The sequence below is a fragment of the Propithecus coquereli genome, unplaced genomic scaffold, assembly GCF_000956105.1.
Source record: "Propithecus coquereli isolate 6110/MARCELLA unplaced genomic scaffold, Pcoq_1.0 Scaffold44, whole genome shotgun sequence".
Taxonomy (NCBI): Eukaryota; Metazoa; Chordata; class Mammalia; order Primates; family Indriidae; genus Propithecus; species Propithecus coquereli.
The window spans coordinates 1,125,527-1,149,963 of record NW_012150174.1 but is presented as its reverse complement, the minus strand read 5'-3'; the positions used below and the strand labels follow the sequence as shown (position 1 = coordinate 1,149,963).

At 44.7% G+C, this 24,437-nt stretch overlaps 2 protein-coding genes across 3 annotated transcripts in view; one reads left to right on the top strand and one right to left on the bottom strand.

Moving 5' to 3' along the window:
* The window catches only part of ZDHHC13 (zinc finger, DHHC-type containing 13), a 46,142-nt gene extending 40,930 nt beyond the window's left edge, over positions 1-5,212 (top strand). For both annotated transcript variants that reach the window (XM_012654222.1, XM_012654221.1), the window contains 2 exons: positions 1,786-1,883; positions 4,606-5,212. In XM_012654222.1, the coding sequence (XP_012509676.1) occupies positions 1,786-1,883; positions 4,606-4,744 (237 nt within the window). In that variant the 3' untranslated portion in view covers positions 4,745-5,212. The remainder of the gene's footprint in view (positions 1-1,785; positions 1,884-4,605) is intronic.
* Positions 5,213-9,145: 3,933 nt separating this feature from the next.
* Positions 9,146-24,437, bottom strand: part of CSRP3 (cysteine and glycine-rich protein 3 (cardiac LIM protein)) — a 16,937-nt gene continuing 1,645 nt past the window's right edge. The window contains exons 2-6 of the mRNA XM_012654241.1: positions 16,890-17,029; positions 14,298-14,466; positions 12,391-12,523; positions 11,140-11,233; positions 9,146-9,625 (exon numbers count right to left, since the gene is read on the bottom strand). Coding sequence (XP_012509695.1) covers positions 9,549-9,625; positions 11,140-11,233; positions 12,391-12,523; positions 14,298-14,466; positions 16,890-17,001 — 585 coding nt within the window. The 5' untranslated portion in view covers positions 17,002-17,029 and the 3' untranslated portion in view covers positions 9,146-9,548. The remainder of the gene's footprint in view (positions 9,626-11,139; positions 11,234-12,390; positions 12,524-14,297; positions 14,467-16,889; positions 17,030-24,437) is intronic.

The following is a 24,437-nucleotide window of genomic DNA, read 5'->3' as shown; positions in this document are numbered from 1 at the left end:
GTTACTATACAGTGCTTAAGTGGATGGGAGTGGAAAGAAATGAAAGATAAATTACTAACCAGCGGACATGGTAATTATGTTTTCAGAGAAGGCCATGGCCATTAGAAAGTTCAAACTCCAGGGCAATAGTCACCTTCAGCTGTCTCTGAAGTTTCTGTCCCTTCCCTGCCACGTTCCTTCTCCTCTGAGCCTAACCTAATTCTCATTGTTGCTGTGTCCTGCCCACATGGAATGGGCAGCAGCCGGTGATCGGTCTGAGTCAATTACTGCAAGACCACAGATGATTAGAGCATTACTCAACCAAACAAAGTGTATCCCACTTTTAAGGGGAAGTAACCAGTTTCAAAATAATAATGATAACAATAAGAAAAAGAGAAGGAGGGAAGGAGGGAAAAAGAAAAAAAATGTTAAGGAAAGGAATTAAGTTAATAATATTGACTAAACTGAGATTTCTGAACATTCATCCTAATCTATCTCTCTGACAGCAACAGACTTAGGTAGCAAGAATGGATATTAGCATCAGTGATGATTAATATCATTTATAATACTTACTATATTATTTATTTGTGCTTTATTTATTTTTCTAAGCTCTTCCCCATCTATTTCCTGACAAGCATTTGGGGTATAGACCATGCCAAAGTAGTGTCTCTATTTTATGGATGAGAAAACTAAACCTAAGAGATGTCGAGTGCCCTGCTTATAACCGTAGGCCTGGTAAGAGATGGAGGAAAAATTAGAACCCAAGATTTGAGACGTCAATTCTAATTCTCTTTTTTCAGAACTCTTAGAACAAGAACAAGTATTTGAGACTATAATATCCTTAATTTTTTAAAGAAAGGTTAATATATTTTTCTATAGTTTCTAATTATAAAAAGGCAGAAAAATGGACTCAAAGTTTCAGATAATAATCAAAAACGAGAATTTAGAACAAAATTGTTTCTTAATGAACAAAACAATCCAGTACTTTGAAAACTTACGTTTCCTGAGTGCTCTGGTTAGTCATGGCTTTGACTATAACAAGTCAAACTGAGTAGACAGACTGCTGGTCAGAAGCATGGTGTATTCTCACACTGACCGAGGTATCAGCCCCAGCTCTTCTGTGTGGGCTTGGACCCGTTACTTCACCTCTCTAAGCCTCTGCATTTGGTGTTTTAAATATATTTTCTCAAATCCTTAAAATAATAAGATGATGGATGGTGTGATAAGGCCCATTTTACAGATAAGGGACTTGATGTTTGAGTTGTTTTGAGGATTAAATGAGGTAACTGTGAATAGTTGGGGATTTTGATGGTATGGGGATTTTTAAGTCACCTTAATTCTTACTCTTCCCCAAATTTATGGATTTAAATGTTCTTTGCTTCTAGTTATTAACTTTTTCTTTGGCCCTTTCAAAGAGATACTAAGAACACACAGGTTGAGGTAATTGCAGTGGTACTGACCTTAGATTGTTTTATTCCTCTAAAAGTTGCATGTTGAATGTGTTGAGCATCTAAACATGACCCATAAGCCATGACTTGAATTAATAAAACAATTATTTCATAACTCTTAGTCAATGCACAGTGCTTTTTTGAGTAAAAATTAGACAACGAAAAAGATACAAACTGCCCATCTCCTAGATTTACATAGGAGAGTATAGTTTACGGCTACTGAATCTCTGCCCTCACCATGGTCCTTAGTTAGAGGCCAGAGGGTATTGTCTTTGGGGGAGTACTATATGTTTGCCTATGTCCTGAGATGGAGCCACTCTGTGGTCTTTTTCACGTACCTTCCCACCATCTTTTTCAGATTGCTTTTCTGGGCTTGACCTCCCATGAGAGAATCAGCTTACTGAAGCAGAGCAGGCACATGAAACAGACGTTGTCCCTCAGGAAGACACCATACAAGTAAGTGAGACCCGTTCTAGCCCCCGAGTCCTGTGGAAGAATCTTAGCCACTGGTTTCCCAACCTTGTGCCACCGCCATGGCCACACTGCTGTTCTCTAACTTGCTCTCTGGTAGAGTCAAACCCCTCTTTCTTAGAAGCCTCAGCGATGGGGTGAACAGTAAGGTCATGAGTCCCAAGGTGATAAGAATTTGGGATTTAGTTGACTGGACTCAGCAGAAGTAGTAAATAACTTTGAAGTTTTGCCAAGTTGGGGCATCTCTCCACTCAAGCCACATGGTCACAAGGTTGCATGTTGCTGGCGCGGAGTCAATGTGAGATAATTAAGCACGTGGCTGGGAAAGTCAGCCACAAGGCTCTCTGTGGAAAGCATTAGATTGTGTGCTTTGCCCAGATTTTCAACCTGGCTTTTTATCACCAGTAAGTGATTCTTTTAGCCCTGTGTTTAATGTGCCCACCTGTGTCAGGGGGAAGCCCATTTTTCAGGTTTGGGATGTGTTGTTCTCCCTGGAGCACTGGTTGTATAAAACCTGTCCTCAGTTGAAAATGAGAGCGTTTGTAGGAAGGCTGTCATCTTGTGATATGAAAGATCAGGCTTTGAAGCTTATCTCCCTGCCACCTATATCAGGATCTTGGAGGCTGGGAGTGCTGCAGAGGTGACCTAGAGCCCTCTAGGGATTTGCATGCTTACTGCATATCTCACGAGCAGTCTATTTTAAAGCATACTCTCGGTACAAGATGAAACTGTTAGGTTGTTAGACAAGGGAATCAGAGACTGGAATATGACTACAATGTGTATTTAGAGAGGAGAGAAATTGACTTAATTGGGAAGAGACGGCTAAAGCAGTGGGGAGTGGTGAGCAGTGTAAAGCTTGTGATAATCGTTTCATACTGGCAGTGATAATAAAGTCCTTTTCTCAGTGGTTCAACAAGAAGAATAAGTAATTATCCCACTAAAGCCTGGAAGCCTTGTGGTGGAGGTGGAATTTGAAGCTCAACCTTGAGAGATGTGGGGCAGGGTACAATAGAGAAGGGAGGAAGGGCATTCGAAGCCCTGGAGAAGAGTCCGAGTAGAGGGACAGGTGAGAGAGCTGGAGCACGTTGGCTCAGTAATGGCAGCATAAACTAGAGGAACTAAAGATAAAACCTTAGAGTCACTTTGAATCTACCTTCCAAAATCCTGCCCAAACTAAAGATTTCGTTTGTTTGTCCTCCCCTAAGTTACTTTGACTCACTATAGTAGTCCCCCCTTATCCACGGGGGATGTATATCAAGACCCCTAGCAGATGAAGCAGTAGATAGTACTAAACCCTATATTTGCTATGTTTTTTAGTCTGATAACCGAAATGGCTAACAGGTGGGTAGCATAGGCAGTGGAGATATACTGGACAAAGGGGTGATTCATGTCCTGGGCAGATAGAGCTGGGTGGCTCGAGATTTCATCATGCTTCTCAGAATGGCATGTAGTTTTAAAACTTATAAATTATTTATTTCTGGAATTTTTCATGTAATATTTTCAGACCACAGTTGACCACAGGTAACTGAAACCGAAACCTCGGATGAGGGGGGACTACTGTACCTCTTGAGCCAGGCCCTATGAATTCCCAGAATGCCTACCCACTACCACCCCATCAGTTCTGCATAGTCAGCCCTATACTGAGGAAGCGGCTTCTGAGTACTTGGTCCTTTACTGGCAGCAGCACCATCACCCCTATGCAGATCACAGTCACCCAAACAGCAGCACTGTGCCCCTTGCACAGATGTGTTTTGATGTGTCAGGGATTGGGCTAGACACTTAAAAGATAAGGAATGTGTATAAAAATTAGCATTCCTCATAAGTGGAATAGATAGTAGTACTGCAGGAATTTAATGGAGAAAAAATGATGCTGAAGACAGTTGTAGTCAGGAAAGCTCCAGTGGGAACATGGACATTGATTGACCTGGGCCTTGAGAACTGGTAAGACTTAAATGGATAAGAGGGTTACCTGAGCTAGGGGTGGAGGTTCCCCTCGCATGGGTTCCAGACCCAGACAGTTAAGATCGTGGGAAAAATAGAGCCAGAGTAGCTGGAGCAGGAGGTTTATAAAGATGAGTTTGGAGAGCTAGAACTTGAGTGGCACATTGCATAGAGTGTTGATACAAAGATGAGGAATTTGGATTTGAGCTCTGGGCAGAGGAGCATCCTTAAAGGGGTTGACTGGGAGGTGAGGGGCTATGCACAGATCAGGGTTTTGGAGGACAAGATAGTCTGCAATATGTAAGATGAGTTAGAAAAATTGAGACAGGGATATCATTTAGAGAGCTACTTAGAAGGTCAAGGGGCAAAATACATCTTGTTGATTCCTGGTATTCTGACTTTTGTGGCCTTTAAGATAATCAAAGTCTGAATTAGGGCAGTGAGAGTTACAGGAAAGAAATTTATTGATGTCAGTGACCAATCCAGTGAGTGGGGGACACAAAATAAAGTGAAGAAAAAAGGAATTGATTTGCTAGGCGGATTCCAGGGAATCTCAAAATAGGGATTCAGGTCCAGAAAAGTGATTACACTTTAGTTTCAAGGTCCCGTGAGCCCGGTAACTGTCTTACTTACCTCTGAATTTCTACAGGATCTTCAAAGAACATTGTATATTATAGATTCTCAACAAATGTGTATGGTTTGAATGAGGTTTGTCAAGAACTACCCAGGAAATGTAGTAAGACGTGTTCTCTTTTTTTCTTGGCAGCCTTGGATTCACGCAGAACCTGGCAGATTTCTTTCAGTGTGGCTGCTTTGGCTTGGTGAAGCCCTCTGTAGTAGATTGGACATCACAGTACACCATGGTCTTCCACCCAGCCAAAGAGAAAGTTCTTCGCTCAGTATGAAGAAAAGTAACCCAAAACTCTCAATCTGATTTATTTTTGTTTATGTTGATGCCCTGTGGTCTGAAAGTGAAGATTTAGAGTCACCTAAGCCCAAAGGAAAACACTGGTGGTTTTTAAAGCCATTTGGTAAAAACAGAAGTTCTCAATAAAGGCATTACACTTTTTTAGATTTAGAAAGATGGACTGTTCCTGTACAACTTTGGCAGACATCTAAAAAAAAAAAAAAAAAATTTATATTTTTCACAGGAAAATGCAAGTTATCGTTTTTTTAGAGATAATATTCACTAATTATGGATAAAATGGAGTATTTTCAGATATGTTATTGGCTATTTCAAAATAGTACTATTCTTTAAACTTGTAATTTTTGCTAAGTTATTTGTCTTTATTATATCTATAAATATGTAAAGATATTTAAATAGATGTACCTGTTTTGCTTTCACACTTAATAAAATTTTTTTTTGTAGTTGAGACTTACTTTCTCACAATACTTCTAGAATCTTAAATTGAGAAAAGATGTACATAGGCCATAGAGCAACTAGTTCATAATTTCTAGAATGAGTTGAGATTACTGTTAACAGCAATAAGCAAGATCTAATTTAGTTTTCCATCTTACTTAGAAAGAACATAGAAATTCTTAAAGTTTATTATTTTTACTTAGTGCCCTCAGTGTACACTGGTGTTCTGGAGGAAATGCTAATTCAGCTTTAACTCTTAGTATAGTATACATACGTTCTTGGGCATGGCACCTTCCTGCTGAAAAACCTTCAATGGGTTCCCATTGCTTTTGGGGTAAAAGCTAAAATTCTAATCATGACCTACAGGGCCCTAAATGACACAACCCTGTTTTGTTTACTACTGTCTTGCTAGACCACACTTAGTACTCTAATCGTATTGACCTTTCAGTTCCTTAAGGATCTGTTCTTTCTTCTATAAAACCTCGCAGATAAGGAGACCAAAGCCAAAAGAAGTTTGTACCTCCTCCAAGATCACACAGATACTGTTAAATAAGTGGGGTTGCCACTCTAGAATCCCAGTCACCTAAAATATTACCTGACACAGTATTCATTCAGTAAATACTTGAATTAATTTTTGACCTAATTAAAAAACCCAATTAAAGGGTTTTTAAGCAACCCATGATGTGATCAGAATTGTGTTCGAAGCCTCTGATTCTCAACTGAGGGACAAAAGGACTTTTTAGTCTATATCCTCTCTCCCCTCTCCCTTCTCACCAACCCCTACCAAGTAGGTATTGTGGTCCAGATTGTGGTCCATAGGCCATTTAGATCCCAGTCACAGGGGCAAGGTAGGGGTCCAGGGCTCACTTATTAAAAATTCAAATTCTCCATCTCAGATCTTTCAAATCAGTCTCTGGGGGAGTGAGTTTTCAAATTCTAATTTTTGTCAGATTCCCCAGTTTGTTCTTACCTATACACAGTACTGTTTGCTTAAGGAATCTTACCCCCTCCCTTCTAGTTTGTCTTTTCCCTCAGGTACACATCTGTGTGAAAGGTTTTTTTAAAAAGAGACCAACGATGGCGACTAATGCAAACAAACAGAAAAAGTGTGAGAAAGAGAAAGGAGCAACATGACCTTACAGAATATGGATTTAGGAAGCTGGAGAAGAAGGAGGAAGTAACTTAAAGGAGATTGGGTAGGAGGCTAACCAAGAGAGTACAGTGTCATAGAATCCATGGAGAATTCATTTCAGAGGGGAAGCAGTCAGTTGTCAGGAGCTAAGGAGGGGCTGAGGACAACTGAGGAAAGACCGAAGAGTTTGTGGTTAACAGGTTATTTCCTGCCGTGGTTATTAGTGGTGGTTTTGGGTAGAGAGTAGGGTCCAAGATGGGACTCGGGAGACAGATGCTAGAAGACCAAGGACTAACAGGAATCTAGTCATGCAGCTTGGCTCTGAGAGGAGAAGGGAGGAGGCAGTAGCTTGGGGCATAATAGCAAGGTTTAGTTTCTGTTTTATTTTAAAGCCAAGGCAAACCCAGTTGTGTTTGTCAGGGCCAGGGGAATGTGACTATCATGCTATCTTGCTGTAACTTGATTCCTTTCTTCAAAGATCTGCATAGTCACATTGGAGACAACAAATTTGAATCACTTTTACAAATACTAGGCAAAATCTTGATGATGCCCCCTGGGGCTTAAAAGGACAGGATGACACTGAAGCTGTAAGAAGTGGAATAACTTGGATGTAGCACATTTGATATTTCAGGTGTGTATTAGTCAAGGGAGTTAATGTGATAATAAATATCCCCCCAATCCCAGTGGCTTAACACAGTATTATTTATTCCTTGTGCCATGGTCCATTTAGCTGTTAAGAGGTGTCCTTCCATGAGGGACCCAAGCTCCTTTCCAACTAGTGGCTCCACCACTTCCTAGGACCTTCTGCACCCAGAGATGCGGAGAGAATGGAGGCTCTCCCGAGAGGCCACGGAAGCCAGGACTCCACTGGCCAAAGTCAGTCACAGGTCCCAGGCAACAGCAGGGGAGTGTGAGAAGTGTAGTAGAACAGTGTGCTCAGGAGGCAAAAACTCCACTATCCCTGAACCACAATAAGGTTCCTCCTTTGTTTTGTTTTTTCCTTTCTAAGCTCCTTCCCTCCAGTATGTAATAATCCCTTATTTTAAATTCTAGCAGAATTTGCATTTAATCTGGCCTACACTTCCACTTCATTCACTCAGCAAATGTTTATTAAGTGCCTACTATTTGTGGAGCACTGCGAATGTAAGCATGTCACATTCTAACAAGGAGGCAAATGGGAATTCAAAATTTCAGTGCAATGAGAGTGCGATGTTAATTACATACTGGCTATGGGAGCACAGAGGTAGATTAATTCCACTCAGGTAGTTCAGGAATGATTTGCAGAAGAGATGGCATTCAGCCTGTGCCTTAATCAGTAAGAGTTCACCAGGCTAAGGGGGTAAAAATGGAGGGGATTCCATCCTCCAGGAATTCCAGGCAGAAGGAACAGCATTAACAAAGACATGATGGGGTGAGGCATATTTGGAAAGCTTTGAGTCTTTTGAGTGTTGCTGGAACTTGCGTGGAAGAGATTATCTAAAGCTAAGCTGAAAGGGTAAGGCGGAGGCCAGTTTGTGAAAGTCCTTACATGATACACTGTTACGGGTTGAATTGTATCTCCCCAAAATTCTTATGTTGAAGTCCTACTCCCTCGATCCTGAGAATGTAACTACATTGGCAGAAAGCCTTTGAAGAGGTAATTAAGTTAAAATGAGGTTATTCAGGTGGTCCCTAATGCAATATGACTGGTGTCCTTCTAAGACGAGGAGATGAGGACACAAGACACAAAAAGAGAGAAGACCACGTGAAGACACAAGAAGATGGCAATCTATAAGCCAAGGAGGGAGGCCTCAGGAGAAACCAACCCTGCCAACACCTTGATCTCAAAGACTTCGGCCTCCAGTACTGAGACAATAAATCTCAGTTGTTTAAGCCACGCCTCGTCTGCGGTACTTTTCCATGGCAGCCCTAGCAGACAACCATACATACCAAACAGTGGGAATGGAGGGGTTTGGGATCAAGGAGTCCTGAGGAGTGAGACAAAAGTGTGAGGAAGAGGGCGAGGCTGAGGATGACCGAACTTTTTAGCTTCAGTCTTCCCGGATGGATGGGCCATGGGACCAGGAACTGTGAAATACAGCAGAAGAGAAGTTGCATTGCCCTTCGTCATTTCACGTGTGTGTCTTACGTCTTGGCAAGCCTGGAAGTCCCTAACGGAGGGCCAAGGTAGTATGTTGCTTTCAAGGTTCATGCAGAGCCTTGTCCAAGACAGCACATAAGCAGTCCTGAATAAATGCTCATTTTAAAGAAAGCCTTTTTTGGGACTTGGAGCATAGAAAAACCTGTGGTTTAGCCTAGTGTTTCATAGTTTTTATCGATAGATTTTCATTTGCTTTCATTTACTCCAAATAATTTAGAATTGCTTGGTGGTGGGAGAAATGCTGTGGTTGTTAAAAGTAGAAGCCTAAGACGATACCAGCGCTGGAGCTGCTGAAAACTTGCTGAAGAAGCAGAGAAAGACATTTCTAATTGGCTGCGTTTCATTTATGAGGCTGGCAATTTGACGTAGAAGTCTTAAGAAAATTGCTAAATTCCAGGGAGTTGTCCTAGAATAAAAGAAGATCATCCTCATCTTGTTTATAATGCAGAAGCAAATGCCATGCTTTGTTGTCATTTCTGAGTTTTCACGAAATGTGTAACATTACAAAGCTCATGATAGGACAAAAGGATCGACTCTTCAGCAATTTTATTAGTTTTGATTTTCCTTTTAGAATTTGCTATCATGTTCTCTATTTCCTCCCGAACTTACTGTTTTCTTCTCCGTTAGCAATAACTAGGAAACACCCAGCGACAGCTTCTGAAAGACTGCCTTCCTTTGCCCGTGGTTTCTTCCTTCTCACTCCTTTCCCAGCTGACATCCAAACTCATTACATTCTCTGCAACTAGTTTTTTGAACTAGCTCTATGTTTTTTGAAAATTTCCCTTTATCCGAAAGAAAAGATGCAGAGACAATACAAGATACCACTAAAACATGTATTTATTGCCTCTCCCACCCCACGTATTGTAAATAATAAAGCATTTGTTACAGATTACATTTTACGTAAGTTTTGTCCAAAGGTCTCTTCTAACTTTAGGAAAAGACTATTATCACTTCTGAAGAGAAACACTGTCCAACTACAAATGAGAAGCTGTATGGGGAACGGTTTCCATCTGGGTAGGATTACTTGGCAACTGCTTCAGATTGGTGAAAAATCTGAGAGGTGGTGTATGTACCTTTTCACTCTTTCTTTTCCACTTGATGTGTAAGGCCTCCAAACCCAATCCCTGTGGGGCCAAAATTTTTGGCATAGCAAACTGTGGATGAGAAGGGGATGAGGGGAGAGAGAATACATTGGTTAGCACCATTATTTCAGGATGTTCTGTCTGGGCACAATCCTTTTACCTATTAGATGCACCTTTTGATAAATTTATGCATGTAAGTTAACTTTTAAATCAATTGAACTGTACTTATCCTAGATCCACTTATAAAATCAGTGGATTCTTCGCACTTTACTATGTTTGTTCACAGACGTTTTCCCATTTACTCAGCGTACTCTGGCTCTGCGTTGCCTGCCTAGCCTCGTCCCCTGCTGCCTCCCGCCTCCCTCCTACGCTCCCAGCACACAGAACCACTTGCAGCTCTTGGAATGAGCCATGATGTCCCAGCTTAGGTGTCTTTGTGATCAGGGCTCCCTGTTCCTGAATGCCCCACATTCACCCTGCAAGCCCCAGCGGAAGCATGTCTTCTAAGGCACCTTTCTCATCACTGCAACCTGATTACTTTCCGTTTTGCAGGCAACTGCTTTATGAATGTTCCTCTACTAAAGCTCTTTTCACTTTGAAGTGCAATCATTTGTTTACATGTTGATCTCCCTGCTGACTGCAGCAACATTTTAGGGTATTATGGCCTATGAATGCTGAGGACCTTCTGTGTCTTCTACTGCCCAGAGATGGCAACCATGTGTCAGATAGTGGGCTAGTTCCCATCCTGTCTCATCATAGGAAAAGCTCTGGCAACCTAGTCTTGAGTAACAAAGCCCTCCTCTTAACCCCTCTCCATTGCTCCCCTGCTCCATTCCAACATATGCATTTGGAGATCTTGAGGCACCATCATTAAATGATGAAGCTCTGCTAAGCAACAGACCAGGCCTAGGGGAGGCTCTGGGCTTGAGGACACATGGCCTGGCCTAGTGCGTCTCTTCCCTTCATGGTGTCAGGGAGGAGCTAAGACTCTACCATCTCTCCACAAGACCAAGGGATTATGGAGGCAGTGAGGGGCAGAGCTGTGAGGACCAGGAGGAAAAGCATATCTGTCCCTGTGATCAATAAGTGATATGCATCAGAAACAGAACTGTCGGGAGGGGGGAGGGAGGAAGGAGATAAATGTGTAGTGAAAACTCAAGTGTTCATCCTGTCCAGTCACCCTTATCTGCCACACAGGTGGACAGGCAGACAGAACGCATTTGGATTTTTGGAAGGAACTATGATGCTGTTTGTCCAGGCCTGAGGCCTCTTCCAAGGCCAGAGGCAACACTGTTTCCTCCTTTTCCTCTCTCCCCCAGGCACCCAGCCCCCCTGAACCACTGAGCATCTGCAAGCATCTGGTCCCTGCCAGGTGCTCCAGTGGAGAGGACCAGAGCTGGGATGGGCAGGAGATTGCTATCCCCTAGGTGGTTTTTCTCCCCATCCTGAGGATGCAAACCCTGCCCGGGCTGAGCAGCCATGCCTCCCGGCAGCCACAGGCAGGCCTCTAGGTGTGGACGCAACTTCACCTCCCAGGAGCCTTTTTTGGGAAAACAAATCGCAAGAAAGTCTCTGGAATCACTTACCTTTGCAATAAAGTTCCCCATCTTTGTCAGTGACGTTCGTGGACTCCAGACTCTTCCCACAGATGGCACAGCGGAAACAGGTCTTGTGCCAAGGCTGGGGGCACAGGAGAGTTGCATATTTAGTGAGGTGGACAGCACATTCTGTTTCCATTTCAAGTCCTGACCAGCAGTGTGCAAAGGAGTGGCACCGTCTCAGCCATTCACTGACCTGATGGGCCCCCAGAATAATTTTCCCAGGAGTTTGGAGAAAACGAGGTGCTATGGCTTTGGCTAGCAATTCTCAGAACCCTGTAAATGGATTTATCATGGTGATTTGTGTATGTATTCCTTCAGAATAGACTAAACGGGAATGGACTTGCCCAGGCCAAAAAGATCCAAGGAACAAACTGGTCAGAGAAGAACTTGGGCTTGGAGCAGTGGGTAATGTTTATATTGAATATAAAGTTGAGGAAGGACAAAAGTAAAGAAATAAGGCAATTATCCAGGGGATTCACTCTTTCTTTAAACTTTGAGATGGCGTCTTGCTATGTTGCCCTGGCTGGCCTTTAACTCCTGGGCTCAAGTGGTGTTCTTGTCTCAACCTAGAGGTTCTCTTAGGTCTTCAAATGGCTGGTCTTGGGTGGAGATTGCCCTTGCGTTTGAAGCCAGACACTCTCTACGGCTCTTTCTCCCCTCATTTAGTGTAAACAGGATTTTTCTCTTTCCTCAGGTGCAGCTCCTTTGGTGAACACCGTGACTTTGGGCCGGAAACCGGAACTTGCAGAGCAAGAATGCCTGATTGTCTCAGACATCTGATACCTTCCCTGAGCAGCAGCACTTGTGAGTGAGGATACTTCTTCCTGCTGTGAGCAGTTCCCTACATCCATCAGATGTGGTGCCTACAGCAGGCTAAATTAGGCAGTGGTGAGGGGTCCCGGGGCTGACACCTTTTTGGAAGGATTGTGAACACTTGGGGGCAGGGGGTGTGTGGACCTTTGTATCCCTGGAGCTTTTAGCTCGGTGCCACCCACCTAGTAGGCTAATGCTTATTGCATCTAACTGCACCAGTTCTAGCTTTCCAAGGGCCTGCAGGGTGACGGTCCCAGCCTGGGAGAGTGGGTGAGCATGTGTGGTTTCCAAAGCGGCTCTGGGAGCTAAGGAGAATGAGAGGTCTGCACCCACCTGCCCATGGTTCCCTCCGTCTCTCCCATTCCTCCCAGCTGGTCTGGTGTAGATGAGCAAATCCCCTTCGGCTCACACAGAAGGCCTTACCTTGCCACCTCCCATGACCTTCTCAGCAGCGTAGACTGACTTTCCACATCGAGGGCACTTCTCCGACTCTCCGAACTTCGCAGTGAACTTGGAAGGGTTGCTGGTGGTGGCTGAGCGTGTCTGCTTTGGGGACCTGGTAGAAATAGGCAAACGAATGAAACGTAGATCTCCCTTGGCAAACAGTACAAACTGTGTGACCTTGAGCAAGTTACTTCAAGTCTCTGTGTCTCAGACTCCTCAACTGGAAAATGGGGATAACCCTGGAGCCTTTCTCATAGCGTTGTCGAGAGGGTTCAATGAGATAACGTGTGTAAAGCACGTAGAACAGTGCCCGCCCAGCATGTAGGAAGAGCTATGAATGTTAGCTAAAATGGTTTAAATTTTTCCTTTCTGCTGTAAAGTGCTCAGCAAGTGTTCTGAGTATGTCAGCTTGTGTTGTCCTTGTTGTGTTGTTATTGCTGCTGTGCTTGTTTATGTTTTTCTGTGCTATCTTGAAGGCCATGGTTTTCCTTTCTGAAGTGAGTTGTGAAAATTACAGGGCAAGATGGGATCTTGACAGTTGGTCCTAACCAGTTCCTGACAAACCACAGTCCAATGGACTGATGCTTTCCTCGCCACAATTCAAGCTGTCATCCTGCATCTGAAGGTCACCTGTTCCAGGGGAACAATGTCCAAAACAGAGGCACAGTAATAGCCCCTCGTGTGCTTGTATCTTTTGGTGTTTCTTTGTGCATTATGTCACTTGAGCTGTCACAGCCCTGTAAAGTAGTGGAGCTAGCCGGACAGAGAGGATCAGAGGGGTGACTGCCCGGGGCCAGGAGGCTCAGGTAAGTGGTGGGGCTGGGATGAGACCCCAGGTCTTCAGACTCTCGTTACTCTGTGTGCAGCATCACAAGGAAGCCCTAATGTTGAAAAGCAAAATTCAGTTACTATGGGGCAGAGAATGCTGTTGGTACCATGTTTTCTTCTTTGAGAAGAGTCTCCAGCTGAGATTGAGTAATGAGAAAAATGAAAGAAGAGAAATTCTCTATTTAAGATGACTAACCACACATTCCCCCACTTTTCCGGGCTCTCCCATGGGTTACTCTCTTTTACAGGGATGACTCCTCAGACATCTAAGTGCTCTCTGGGGCAGGCCCTCCGTGGGACACTTCCTCAGTTAATCTGGGACTTTTTGGCCAGTTCCACTGCAGAGCTGACCCCGGGATGCCAGCTGGCCAGACAGTAGCTGCAGGCCAGGGGCCATCAGACTGTCCTCAGGTCTGGGCTGAGGTCAGTGTGATCACTGAGAAAGTGGACCAAGGGGAGCAGACCGGTGGCTGGAGGTGGCCAGTGTGATGTCCCAACTCCCTAGGATAACGCTGGGGGCACTCTGGCACTGTATTGGCCACAGGCAGCCAAGGAGCCCCCCAGAACAATCGTAATTGATTGTTTATTCCGAAGCTCAGCCCATCCCTGCAGACACGCTCCCCCAGCCATGCGGACATTAGTCATCTTACAACCTAAGGGAAGAAATCTTTTCATGACAAGCACGCAGAGAATGGCCATTGCTTCCCTGCCATATTTGTGTGATTTACACAGAAACTCTCAAAGGGGGAAAAAAGAGACTCCATGTGATTTCGCAAAGGTCAAACAATGGAACATCTGTACATTCTGGGTTTTCTCTTGACATGTAGACCAAGAGCCATGGTGTAAAAGTAATTGCCCTTTAGAAAGGCAGATAATTTAAAGAGAGTCTTTGGAGAGATGACACATTGTTCAGACTTGGTGAGACTCCGTATTCCCATTGTTGGCAAGTCAACAATAGAGTCCATTCTCTCACTTCCAGGAACGTTGCTATGGGAACAGAGTGAACTGTCCTGATAATTGGAGGCTCTAACAGGGAGGGGAGTGGGGCGGTAACTCACTGTTGGAACTGGAGGCCGAGGTGCTCGCCCGTGTCCGTGCTGAGACAGCCGGCGCCTTGTCCATACCCGATGCCCTTGGGGCCGTACCTACGTCCGTAGCAGGTCTTACAGTAGATCTCTGACTCGTGTGCCGCGACTGTCGTGCTGTCGAGGGCCTTCCTGCAGGCCACTGCCAGGGAAAGGAAGGGTCAGGGCCTTGGTGTTGAGAACTTTCTCCCCTTCCCTACACCCATAATGCCATGCTCGGTGCCAGAGACCCAGCACAAGGGGCCCTCAAGCCAAGATTACAACTTTGATTCCTGACCAGAGCATCTGCCCTGAATTGTACACTCCAAGACAGTCCTGACTTCACGGATGAGGAAATTGGGTTCGATGGGACCCAGCTAGCCAGGGGCAGAGACCAACACTGGAACCACGCGTGTGGTCTCAGACCTGCTATAAACCAGGTCCCTGAACGTCTCACCCCAGGTGACATCAGGGAAGTGTGTGTGTGTGTGTGTGTGTGTGTGTGTGTGTGTGTGTGTATCTGTGGGGGCGAGGAGGGGGAGGCTGAGGCAGGAGAGGAGCTTATTTTTTTCTTCATCATATAAGAATTAGGATTGAGCAATTTCTGTACTTTTCATGGCCTTTGAAGGGCACCATGATATTCGCTGAGGCTAATTTTAGTCCAGTTCTGGAGGCAGGGGAGGTAGTGACGGGGACAGATCTGACCCCCGGTTCCTGCATGTTACCTAACATAAAGACCTAGAAGGCTGGATTTCCAGAGCAAGAACCCTAGTTTCTTCCTTGTAACAACATGTGTGGTACATATAACCATCTCTATTTTGTAGATGGGGAAATTGAGGCTCACAATGGTGAAATGACCTTTCCAAGGTCACACAGTTAATACATGGCAGAACCCAGACTCAAACTCTAGTTCCTTTCTACTCCAATTCCAGTGTTCTTTCCAATATTCCTCACTCCCACTTTTTCTTTTTTAAAGAACACTGGCTATTTTTGTTTTATTTATTTATTTTTGAGACAGAGTCTCACTCTGTTGCCCAGGCTAGAGTGCCGTCAGCTTAGCTCACAGCAACCTCAAACTCCTGGGCTCAAGCAATCCTCCTGCCTCAGCCTCCTGAGTAGCTGGGACTATAGGCACGCGCCACCATGCCTGGCTAATTTTTTTTTTCTATATGTATATTTTAATTGTCCAGCTAATTTCTTTCTATCTTTAGTAGAGACGGGGATCTCGCTCCTGCTCAGGCTGGTCTCGAACTCTTGAGCTCAAATGATCAGCCCACCTCGGCCTCCCAGAGTGTTAGGATTACAGGCGTGAGCCACCGCGCCCGGCCAGCACTGGCTATATTTGGACAAAAGCGAGAGGGTTATGGAATGAACTCTCTCAAGCAATGAATTCTGGATAATTGTAATAACAGTGGTGAATCCGAGGGATGTATGAGATGACTTAAAAACAATTACCTGTCATTAAAACCCAAAGCATTAGTTAAGTCCATCAACCCAATCACTCAGAGCAGTGGTTCACCTGTTCTCCGACGATAATTATGTTTGCTGTGGGAGCTAAGGGGTAATGGAAACTCCTACAGCTGATAAAACGTTACTGTTTGGCAGCGTAAGGATGGAGAATTTCCCTGTCCTAACAGATGGAGTTCTGTTTGAAACAGTTTGCAGCTACGTGGGTGCCTTGCGGCCACTGGGCTGAGGTATGGGGGTGTGGTGGGGTGTGAGTGGGGGACTAGATGGGAGGGGGCCTCCCAAATACCCGGCAAAGCCAGCCCTGAAGCCAGACCTACTGGAGGGAAGCAGAGAGGGTAAGCAGCCATTTCACAGCCATGGCCGATTTCCCCCCAAACAGGGCTGGCTGCCGGGAGACTGCAGAATGCAGTCACGCGAAGAACACCGGCCCGGGAGACCGAAGGTGCTCGGCCCTGCTGCAGACGCATGTGACCTGGGCTTGGAGGTGAGAACGACTTCTTCAAAGTCACATGAGTCAGGCAGAGCCAGACTCTCAGGGGCACCGCAGGGGCTCAGAGTTCCCCCTAGTTTTGAGGTTTGGGAATCTGTGTCTGGCAGTGATGGTCAAGATTCCCTCTGTGAAGTTGCTGGTGCCCAGGCCCTGAAACGCTTGCCTTTCCGACTCTTACAGAGCTGGCACGTGTTGCCCCCTGCCTGACATGGGTTCTTTCTCAGGCGAGACCAGTCACAGCTGGCTTCAGTGACAGCTGGCCAGCGGGGACAACACAGAGGGCCAACCCCACCCTGGCTCCAGATAAACACTGGCTTCCTTTCTCTGCCAAGTCACATGTTGTCCATGTCACCACTGGGTCAAGGTTTCCCCACCGAGAGCGGTGGCAGGCCAGCTTGTCCTGACTTTGAGCTGCAGGGAGATGGATGGCCTCTGAGCTGGGGGGAGCACCCTTGTGTCTTAGGTGGGCCCAAGAGTTCTACTTCTAACAAGTTCCCAGGTGATGGTGATGTTGCCGACCCCGGGACCGCACAGTGAGAACCACTGCCTGACAGCATCTGCGGTTAACTGGGAACTTTGCGATGCCCTCTGCCTGTGAGGGGCCCCGCGGTGGTCACCCAACTCACTGCAGTGGAAACAGGTCTTGTGGAAACTCCTTCCGTTGCACTGGATTTCTTCCGCGTGGTAGACGGTCTTGTCGCAGGCTCCACATTTTGCGCCTCCGCCCCAGTTTGGCATCTTGAAGACTCTCTGGTCAAAGTCAAGCCTAACAGGATATAAGCAAATACCCTAAATTTAGATGGCCCCAGGAGTGAACCAGTCCCTAATAGTGCAATGGTCTGAAGACCATTGTTTGGTGGTTCATTCATTCATTCATCCATCAGATAGCTACCGCGTGCTAGTCACTGAATAAGCTCAGACACTCAGATGGTTTTGAGTAATCACTTACCACTTTGGGCCTCAGTTTCCTCTTCTTTTAAATTTCAAGAGCATCTGCCCCTATGTCATCTCACAGGGTTTTTGGAATGAATAGGCTAATTTTGTGTACATAAAATTATATACAAATATTGAATATTATTATTTTTCCATCTAAAGTTTAAAAAAATTATTCCATTGGAAGTGACAGTCACCTAGGAAAATGGTATCTCTTCATGTCTGGCTCAGTGCTTCTCAATCACCTTGGACCTTGCTAGAATGCAGATTCTGGTTTGTAGATTGGGGAGAGGCAGGAAATTCTGCAGTTCTAACAGCCTCCAGGTAATGTTGATGCTGCTGGCAGCAGACTACCCCTTGGGTAGCAAAGTCTTAGCTTATCTCGCTGATAGAAATATATATATAAGATCTCCCATTTAGATTTATTTCTCATATCGATGAATTCCTTTTTAAGAGCACCATCACCCAGGCAGTAAGATATATCAGCACTATGCCACGTCAGTAGGCTGGAAACCTGCCTTCTGCTCCCAGAGTTACCCTCGGCTTGCTGTGTGTACCAGGATAAACCACACAGCTTCTCCTTACATCTGTTTTCCCACCTATACGATGAAGGGAGCCATCTTTCTTTGCTGCTTTACTGTGTTGTTTAGTGCAGCGGTCCCCAACCTTTTTGGGAGCAGAGACCAGTTTCATGGAAGACAATTTTTCCACGGATGAGGGTAGGGGAGTGGGGGGGTTGGTGGAGCTCAGGCGGTGATGCAGCGATGGGGAGAGGCTGTAAATATGCTCGCTGTCCCGCGGCTCACCTCCTGCTGTGCGCACCCCTGCATTCCTAAGTTTCATGGAAGACAATTTCTCCACAGACTGCAGGGGGACAGGGGTGGGCAGCCGGGTCCCTAACAGGCCATGGATGGGTACCAGTCCACAGCCCAAGGCTTGGGGAACTGCACGTTTAGAGAACCAAATGACACGATGTGCAGGAAGGTGCTTGACTAAGTTCCCAGTGCTTGCAGGAGCCAGACCATGGTGCTGGTGTGTCCTGCACCCCGGAGACATTCTGTCGCAAGGAGCTGCTGATGGCTGCAGCCCTCGTGCTGTCATTGTCTCCTCACTAGGCGATTATGCGTCAGAGCTATTACTCAGAAAAGAGGATTTAAAACATAATATTCTTTCTGTGTCTGTGTGTGTCTTTAAGGATGAATCTAAGTTTTCAGTTTCCCCCAGAGCAGAACTGAAATAAGCCATGGACATGCAATGAAATTTCTAGAATCCGGCCAGCTGTCCAGGGGAGCTGAATTTCCACGGGGATCCTTTGGTTTCTAAGAAGCCCAGTGTGTCATCTTGTCATTGACACTAAACACTATCAGTCCATTCTGAGTGGCTGCTTCTGACCTTCTCTTTCCCTTCTGGGAAGCCAGTCACCTTCTTATAATAGTTGGAGATTAACACTAAGCCCTCCTGGGTCAACTGGTCCGGATCGTCTCTCACAGTCTCATAACAAAGACAGTTTTTTGCTAAGAAACAGAAAGTAAATAGCAAACAGACCATCGAGCCTGATACTAGGACTGAAGGGAACATTCCTATCTAAATACTCCCCCAAAGACCTCTTCCCACTTAGAGAAACTTGAGGTTAGCTAGGAACATCCTATCCTTCCTCTCATAGAAGCTGGCTCTTACATTTATTCAGTGAAATTATAGAAAATAGCTTTTAAAAAGGAAACAGTGTTTCTATTTCTATAGTTCAGGTTGTTTAGTATAATGGATTTTGAGTTGAAAGGCTTGGAATCAAGCCCATATCCATTCATTCATTCATTCATTCACTCACTCATTCACCATGCATTTACTACCTAACCCATCATGTGTCAAGCACTGCACTAGGTACTCAGTGAAGGATTAAGGGAGGAAAACTTATAAAAATGAGTAATTGGTGTCCCCTGGCATTGAGAGCCCCATATTCTAGTGAGGAAGTTGGGCAGAAATCAGAATACTTTGTACCAGAGAAGAGTCTTGTGAGAAGTGCTATGGAAACCAAATGAGGGAATGGCCAGCCACATTTAGGCTGGGGGTGAAAGCAGTGAGTTGTTGGACGGTCACAGCAGAGATCACATTCAAACAAGGTTTTGAAGGGTTAATAGGAGTTCACCAGATAGAGAGAAAGGGAAAAGACATTCACGCAGAAAAAAAGAGCAAGCAGAAAGGCATAGAGGCCTTAATATCCCCTGAAAGAGCCCAAATTGTTTATTTTGGACTCCATTTAAACTATAGACTTTCAGGTTTGGAATAGATTTTTTTTTTTTGAGACAGAGTCTCGCTCTGTCACCTGGGCTAGAGTGCTGTGGCATCAGCCTAGCTCACAGCAACCTTAAACTCCTGGGCTCAAGCAATCTTCCTGCCTCAGCCTCCCCAGTAGCTGGGATTACAGGTGCACGCCACCACACTCAGCTTATTTTTCTATTTTTAGTAGAGATGGAGTCTCGCTCTTGCTCAGGCTGATCTCGAACTCCTGACCTTAAGCAATCCTCCCACCTCGGCCTCCCAGAGTGCTAGGATTATACGTGTGAGCCACTGTGCCCAGCCCGGAATAGATTTTTAAGATTGCCTGACCCCCTCATTTAGAATGAAGGTATAGCATAAAAAAGCAAATATTTATGGGTATTTTCTTAGCTATCCTCTTTTCCTAAGATCCATTCTTCTTTCATTAAAGATAATACATTTTCTAGAAAAGAGTAGGATCACATAATTTTGCTCATATTCATGTTGATCCTGAGTTTCAACATGATATAAAATAGAGGAGAAATTTAATATGTTTCATCAAGGAACATGACAATGACGCATGTAAAATTAATGATGTAGAAATTTTCAATGAAAACAACACTAGGTCAAATTTCTCATTTCAGATCTTCAGTGGAGATTTCATTGGCATGTCCTGCAAGTTAGTGGGAGGGAGATATACTTCTTGGGGGATGGAAATATATATATACACACACACACACACACAGACACATATTTTTATATTCAGCAATGCCTAGCCATCCTTTTTAAAATGAGAAGAAGATTACAGATAATACCTTCTTCAAAGGCAAATGTATCCTAGCACAGGTTGTATTTAAGTGATCATAAATATCTGACATACATACATCATCAGGACTTAAAACCCAAAATAGAAATCTGTAAGCATTCTATTAACAGATACTCAGTTCCATTTCTGAAGATGGGAATGTAACTGCCGAGGCTGAACACAGAAGATGTCTTTGATTTCTTTGGCCAAAAAGCAGAGGGTGTTTTAAAGCATCCCGAATCTAAAGACATGGATTCTAGTGAACTTGAACTTGGGTGAAAAATGTTGATAATATTGTCTCCTGCACAGGAAGGTCATGGACATATGATGGAATTTAAAGTAGCATTGGGAAGTTATTCAAAGACAAAGCACTGTTACTCACTTCATTTCAGGTTATTCAAATAGCACCAATGTGCTAATAATTAGTAACTATGATTTGAAATCCCATCTAGTTCTTGGCTTACATATATAACCTTTTCAGCCTCCAGCATGGCTTTGGAATTCCTATGTCTCAACACTCCCCTAGCCAGGCCTGGAATGTGAGTTTACCCTGGCAAGGTACCAAGGGATGGGCCATTTGTTTATCAGCGTTGCCTGGTACTGGCAAGGGTCATTGAAGGTGGGACACCAAATATAGGCTTGCCCGTCACTCAGCCACATTTGTCACCTGGGTCACAATCTCCATCACACCACCTGGCACTACTCTCTGGGCCAGTCCCTGAGATGGCTGCGTTATCAGAGACAAGTCGTGGGTCAGGACTGAAATGGGGGACAGTCTGGAATTTATGCGGATGGGACAGAATGGAGAGCCCTGCTGCATCAGCCTGGGAGAGGCTGGACTCCAGACTTGGATGTCCAGATCCCAGTGAGAGACTACCTCGTGCAGACTCAGTGCTGTGGAAGAGACTGCACTGGGAATGCGCTTCAGTGGGCGGGTGGGAAACGTACTGGATCAGATAGATGCAGGAGGCGGGGTTGTAGTTCCATCTCGCCTCTTCAAAGCTGTGTGATCTGGGAAAACTATTTAACCTCTCTGAACTTCAGGATCCTAGCTAAAATGGGAGCAATAGTCTCTTTTTGCTCACTATTCCTGGGAGAATCCTATCAGTTCAAGTACTATCAAATCACTTTGTAAACTGTAGAGTATTATATTATGTAAGAGGTAATTAGTGCTACCACAACTCTAAGTTGTCACTTATCAATCTGAATTTTTAAAAGAATAACCAAACTGTATATCTTGGGCAAATTCTTCCTAATCCAGTTCCCTTCCTCCCTCCCTTCCTTCCTTCTTTCCTTCCTCCTCTTCTTTTCGCTCCCTCCCACCTCTCTCTCTCTCTCTCTCTCTCTCTCTCTCTCTCTTTCACTACCAACTATGAAACTGAAAGATGATGCTTTAGGGCAGAAGTGGTGGGATACATAAAATGGGCACTTAGTGATTCAGTTTCTTCTTCGTGGGTCCATTAAAGAACCTGGGAGGGAACATTGGGCCACGACATTTAGCAGAGCCCTTTAGCAACAATGCCACAATGCTGCTGTTTTCAGCTCAGTGCTGATTCACTTGGTCATCCTACTAGATGCCTAATTTCATACAGTGAGTTAAATCGTCTACACTGGCTGAGACAAAGATTTTGAATCACAGGAACACCTATGTGGAATCTAAGTATATCATTATCGTTAGCAATATAATAACATTATTATTGAAGCTAATGTGTCTAGATCACAGCCCCGGGGCCAGGCACTGTAGGTGCTGTTATAACATTTACTTTACAGATGGAGAAATGGAGTCTTAGGGAAATCATATCACTTGTCCAAAGTCACATGACTGGTATGTGTCACAAGGCTAAATTGGATGTTAAGTTTCTCTGACTTCAAAGCTGTGTTCTTAAGTCAATATTAGTTACTATTTATCTTTTACTATTTGTCAGTTGCTTTATGTAATACTTTATGTAATATTTAATGCTTACAACAGCCCTGCAGAGCAAATTTTGTTATCCCCATTTTGCTGATGAGGAAACTGAACAGAGAGCTTAAGTAGCTTGTCCAAGGTCACACAGCCAGTAAGTGGAGGAACTGCAATTCAAACCCCAGTTAAGCTGCTTCTGTATCTCATGGTCCTGCTCACAACACTGAAGAGGGGACAAGGGTCAACACCTCCATTAACCAAACTTCCCTGTTGATGGGAACTGAGGTGTGACAGATCCATGTTCTCTCCGTGGGACAGAGAAGCTACTCACAGGTGAGAGTAACAGGGAGACTGAAGGTGACTCAGTAAAATGCAGGACTTTCTAAGAGTCAGTGCTGTTTAAACATGGCAAGGGCTCCCTTGAGTTGGAGAGTTCTCTCACACTATCGACTTTCAGCTTGGGCGGGGATGGATGTCCAAGTGGCTGCCATGCACGGAAGCCCCTTCAAGGGTCCTTCAAGCCCTGAGACAGATTTAAGGATCTGAACAGCAACGAAGCTTCACCTGCAGAAATACTGCCCAGTGGTATCTCCTCTCACACACACTCTCTTTCTAGTCTTCTCTTAATTCGGGAAAGAAAGTTGGCATGGCATCGTGAAAAAGCATTGGCTTTGGAAAGAAACAAGCCAGGGTTCAAAGACACTAACTGTTGGACCTTGGGCAAATGGCTCAAATTGTCCGAGTCCAGGGTCCTCATGCATGTACAGACTGGATGAGAAGGCTTGTCTGAGAAGATTGTCTCCAGGTTAAATAATAACAGTTTAGATACTGTATATAATCACTTAATGCATAGCAGGCATTCAATAATTTTAGTTGCTTGCATTATTACTATTGTTGTTAGTATTATTTATCTCCTGTTTTCAAATCTATTTTCTTAAAACAAGCAAATCTCTCCCTGCTTCTTAGTGGTCCTCCTGGTTGAGACTGTGAATCAACTTTGGTTTTCAGCCTTCAGAGTGTGCCACACCCGGCAACAGGTGTGAGCAGGCCAGGGAGAGTGGGCCCTCTTGGGTTGGATCCAGTTGGAAGCAGCCTGTCTATGCAGGGTCCCTGTGGCCCAGGGGAGACCATGCCCTTCAGTTCCCAGTGTAAGACACTCAAGGTCAGTGGCTTCCTTGTAAGCTTCTGAACCCAGATAGATGAAATCCGCCAGCCAGAGGCCCTTTCGCAAAGCCTGGGAAACACAGGTTGCTCACTGCCAGGAAATAAACCCCAGTGTCGTTCTCACCCTTTTAAAACTCAGACACAGTAGACACACCCGTTAAACCAAGGCTGTAACTCATGGCCATATTACACCTTTTCTGAATTATCTTTGAAGTGTGGCTGGCTTTTCCCCTCCAAAACTCACTCTTTGTTCTATTTTGACCTTCACAATTTATTTTTAAAGATCACATCATACCCCAGGTTACATACTGGCTCTGCCACTTCTAAGCCACGTGATCCTGGGCGATGGCTATGCTTTCTTGAACTTTAGTTTCTTGCGCTGAAGAATGACTTTTTGCAGGACGTTTTGTGACAGTTAAATAAGCTATTACTTGTTCCACACCCGCCCAGGGCAGTAAACAACTATCAAATCACGACAGCCCCTTTCCCATGATGAGGTCCACAGTGAAGCTCAGAACAGGCTCCGTCCCCCACAGCCCTCGAGATCACTGCTGTCTCCCTTCCGGCGTTTCTTCACCGGGGTGAATAACTGCAAGTTTTCCGTGTTTGCAGGCGTCACGTTTCTCTTTGACCGTGAAGCCCAACCCTCGACATACAGAATTCCCACACGTCTGGACTTGTCATTGGAAGTCCTGCCTCAGCAGTTGTGTTTCACATGTATTATGTTCCTAGTCCTATGTCCTCCTTCTTGTAAACAAATCAATTGTCTTCATACTCCTGGTCAGCTTGTCACCCACTCTGACCTCTGGACTTTAATCATCGCACGTGTACTTGGCAGGAAATCCTCCCGAAACCCACTGGCTTTGTCTCCGTGCCTTTTCTCAAAGGCCTCGTGCATTTGTACAGTTTTATTAAACTTCACAACATACTTTCCTATATTTTATCTCATTCAATGCTCACAAATCCCTTTGATATAGGTGGCCTTACCTTAATTTTACTGTTCAGAACATGGAAACTCCAAGAAGTTAAGTGATATTCAGAGCTATAAGTTGAGCAGACTCTATAACTGAAGCTCTCTGTTTTCTTCTATTTCCTCCTCAAAGTTCCCAGGATTTC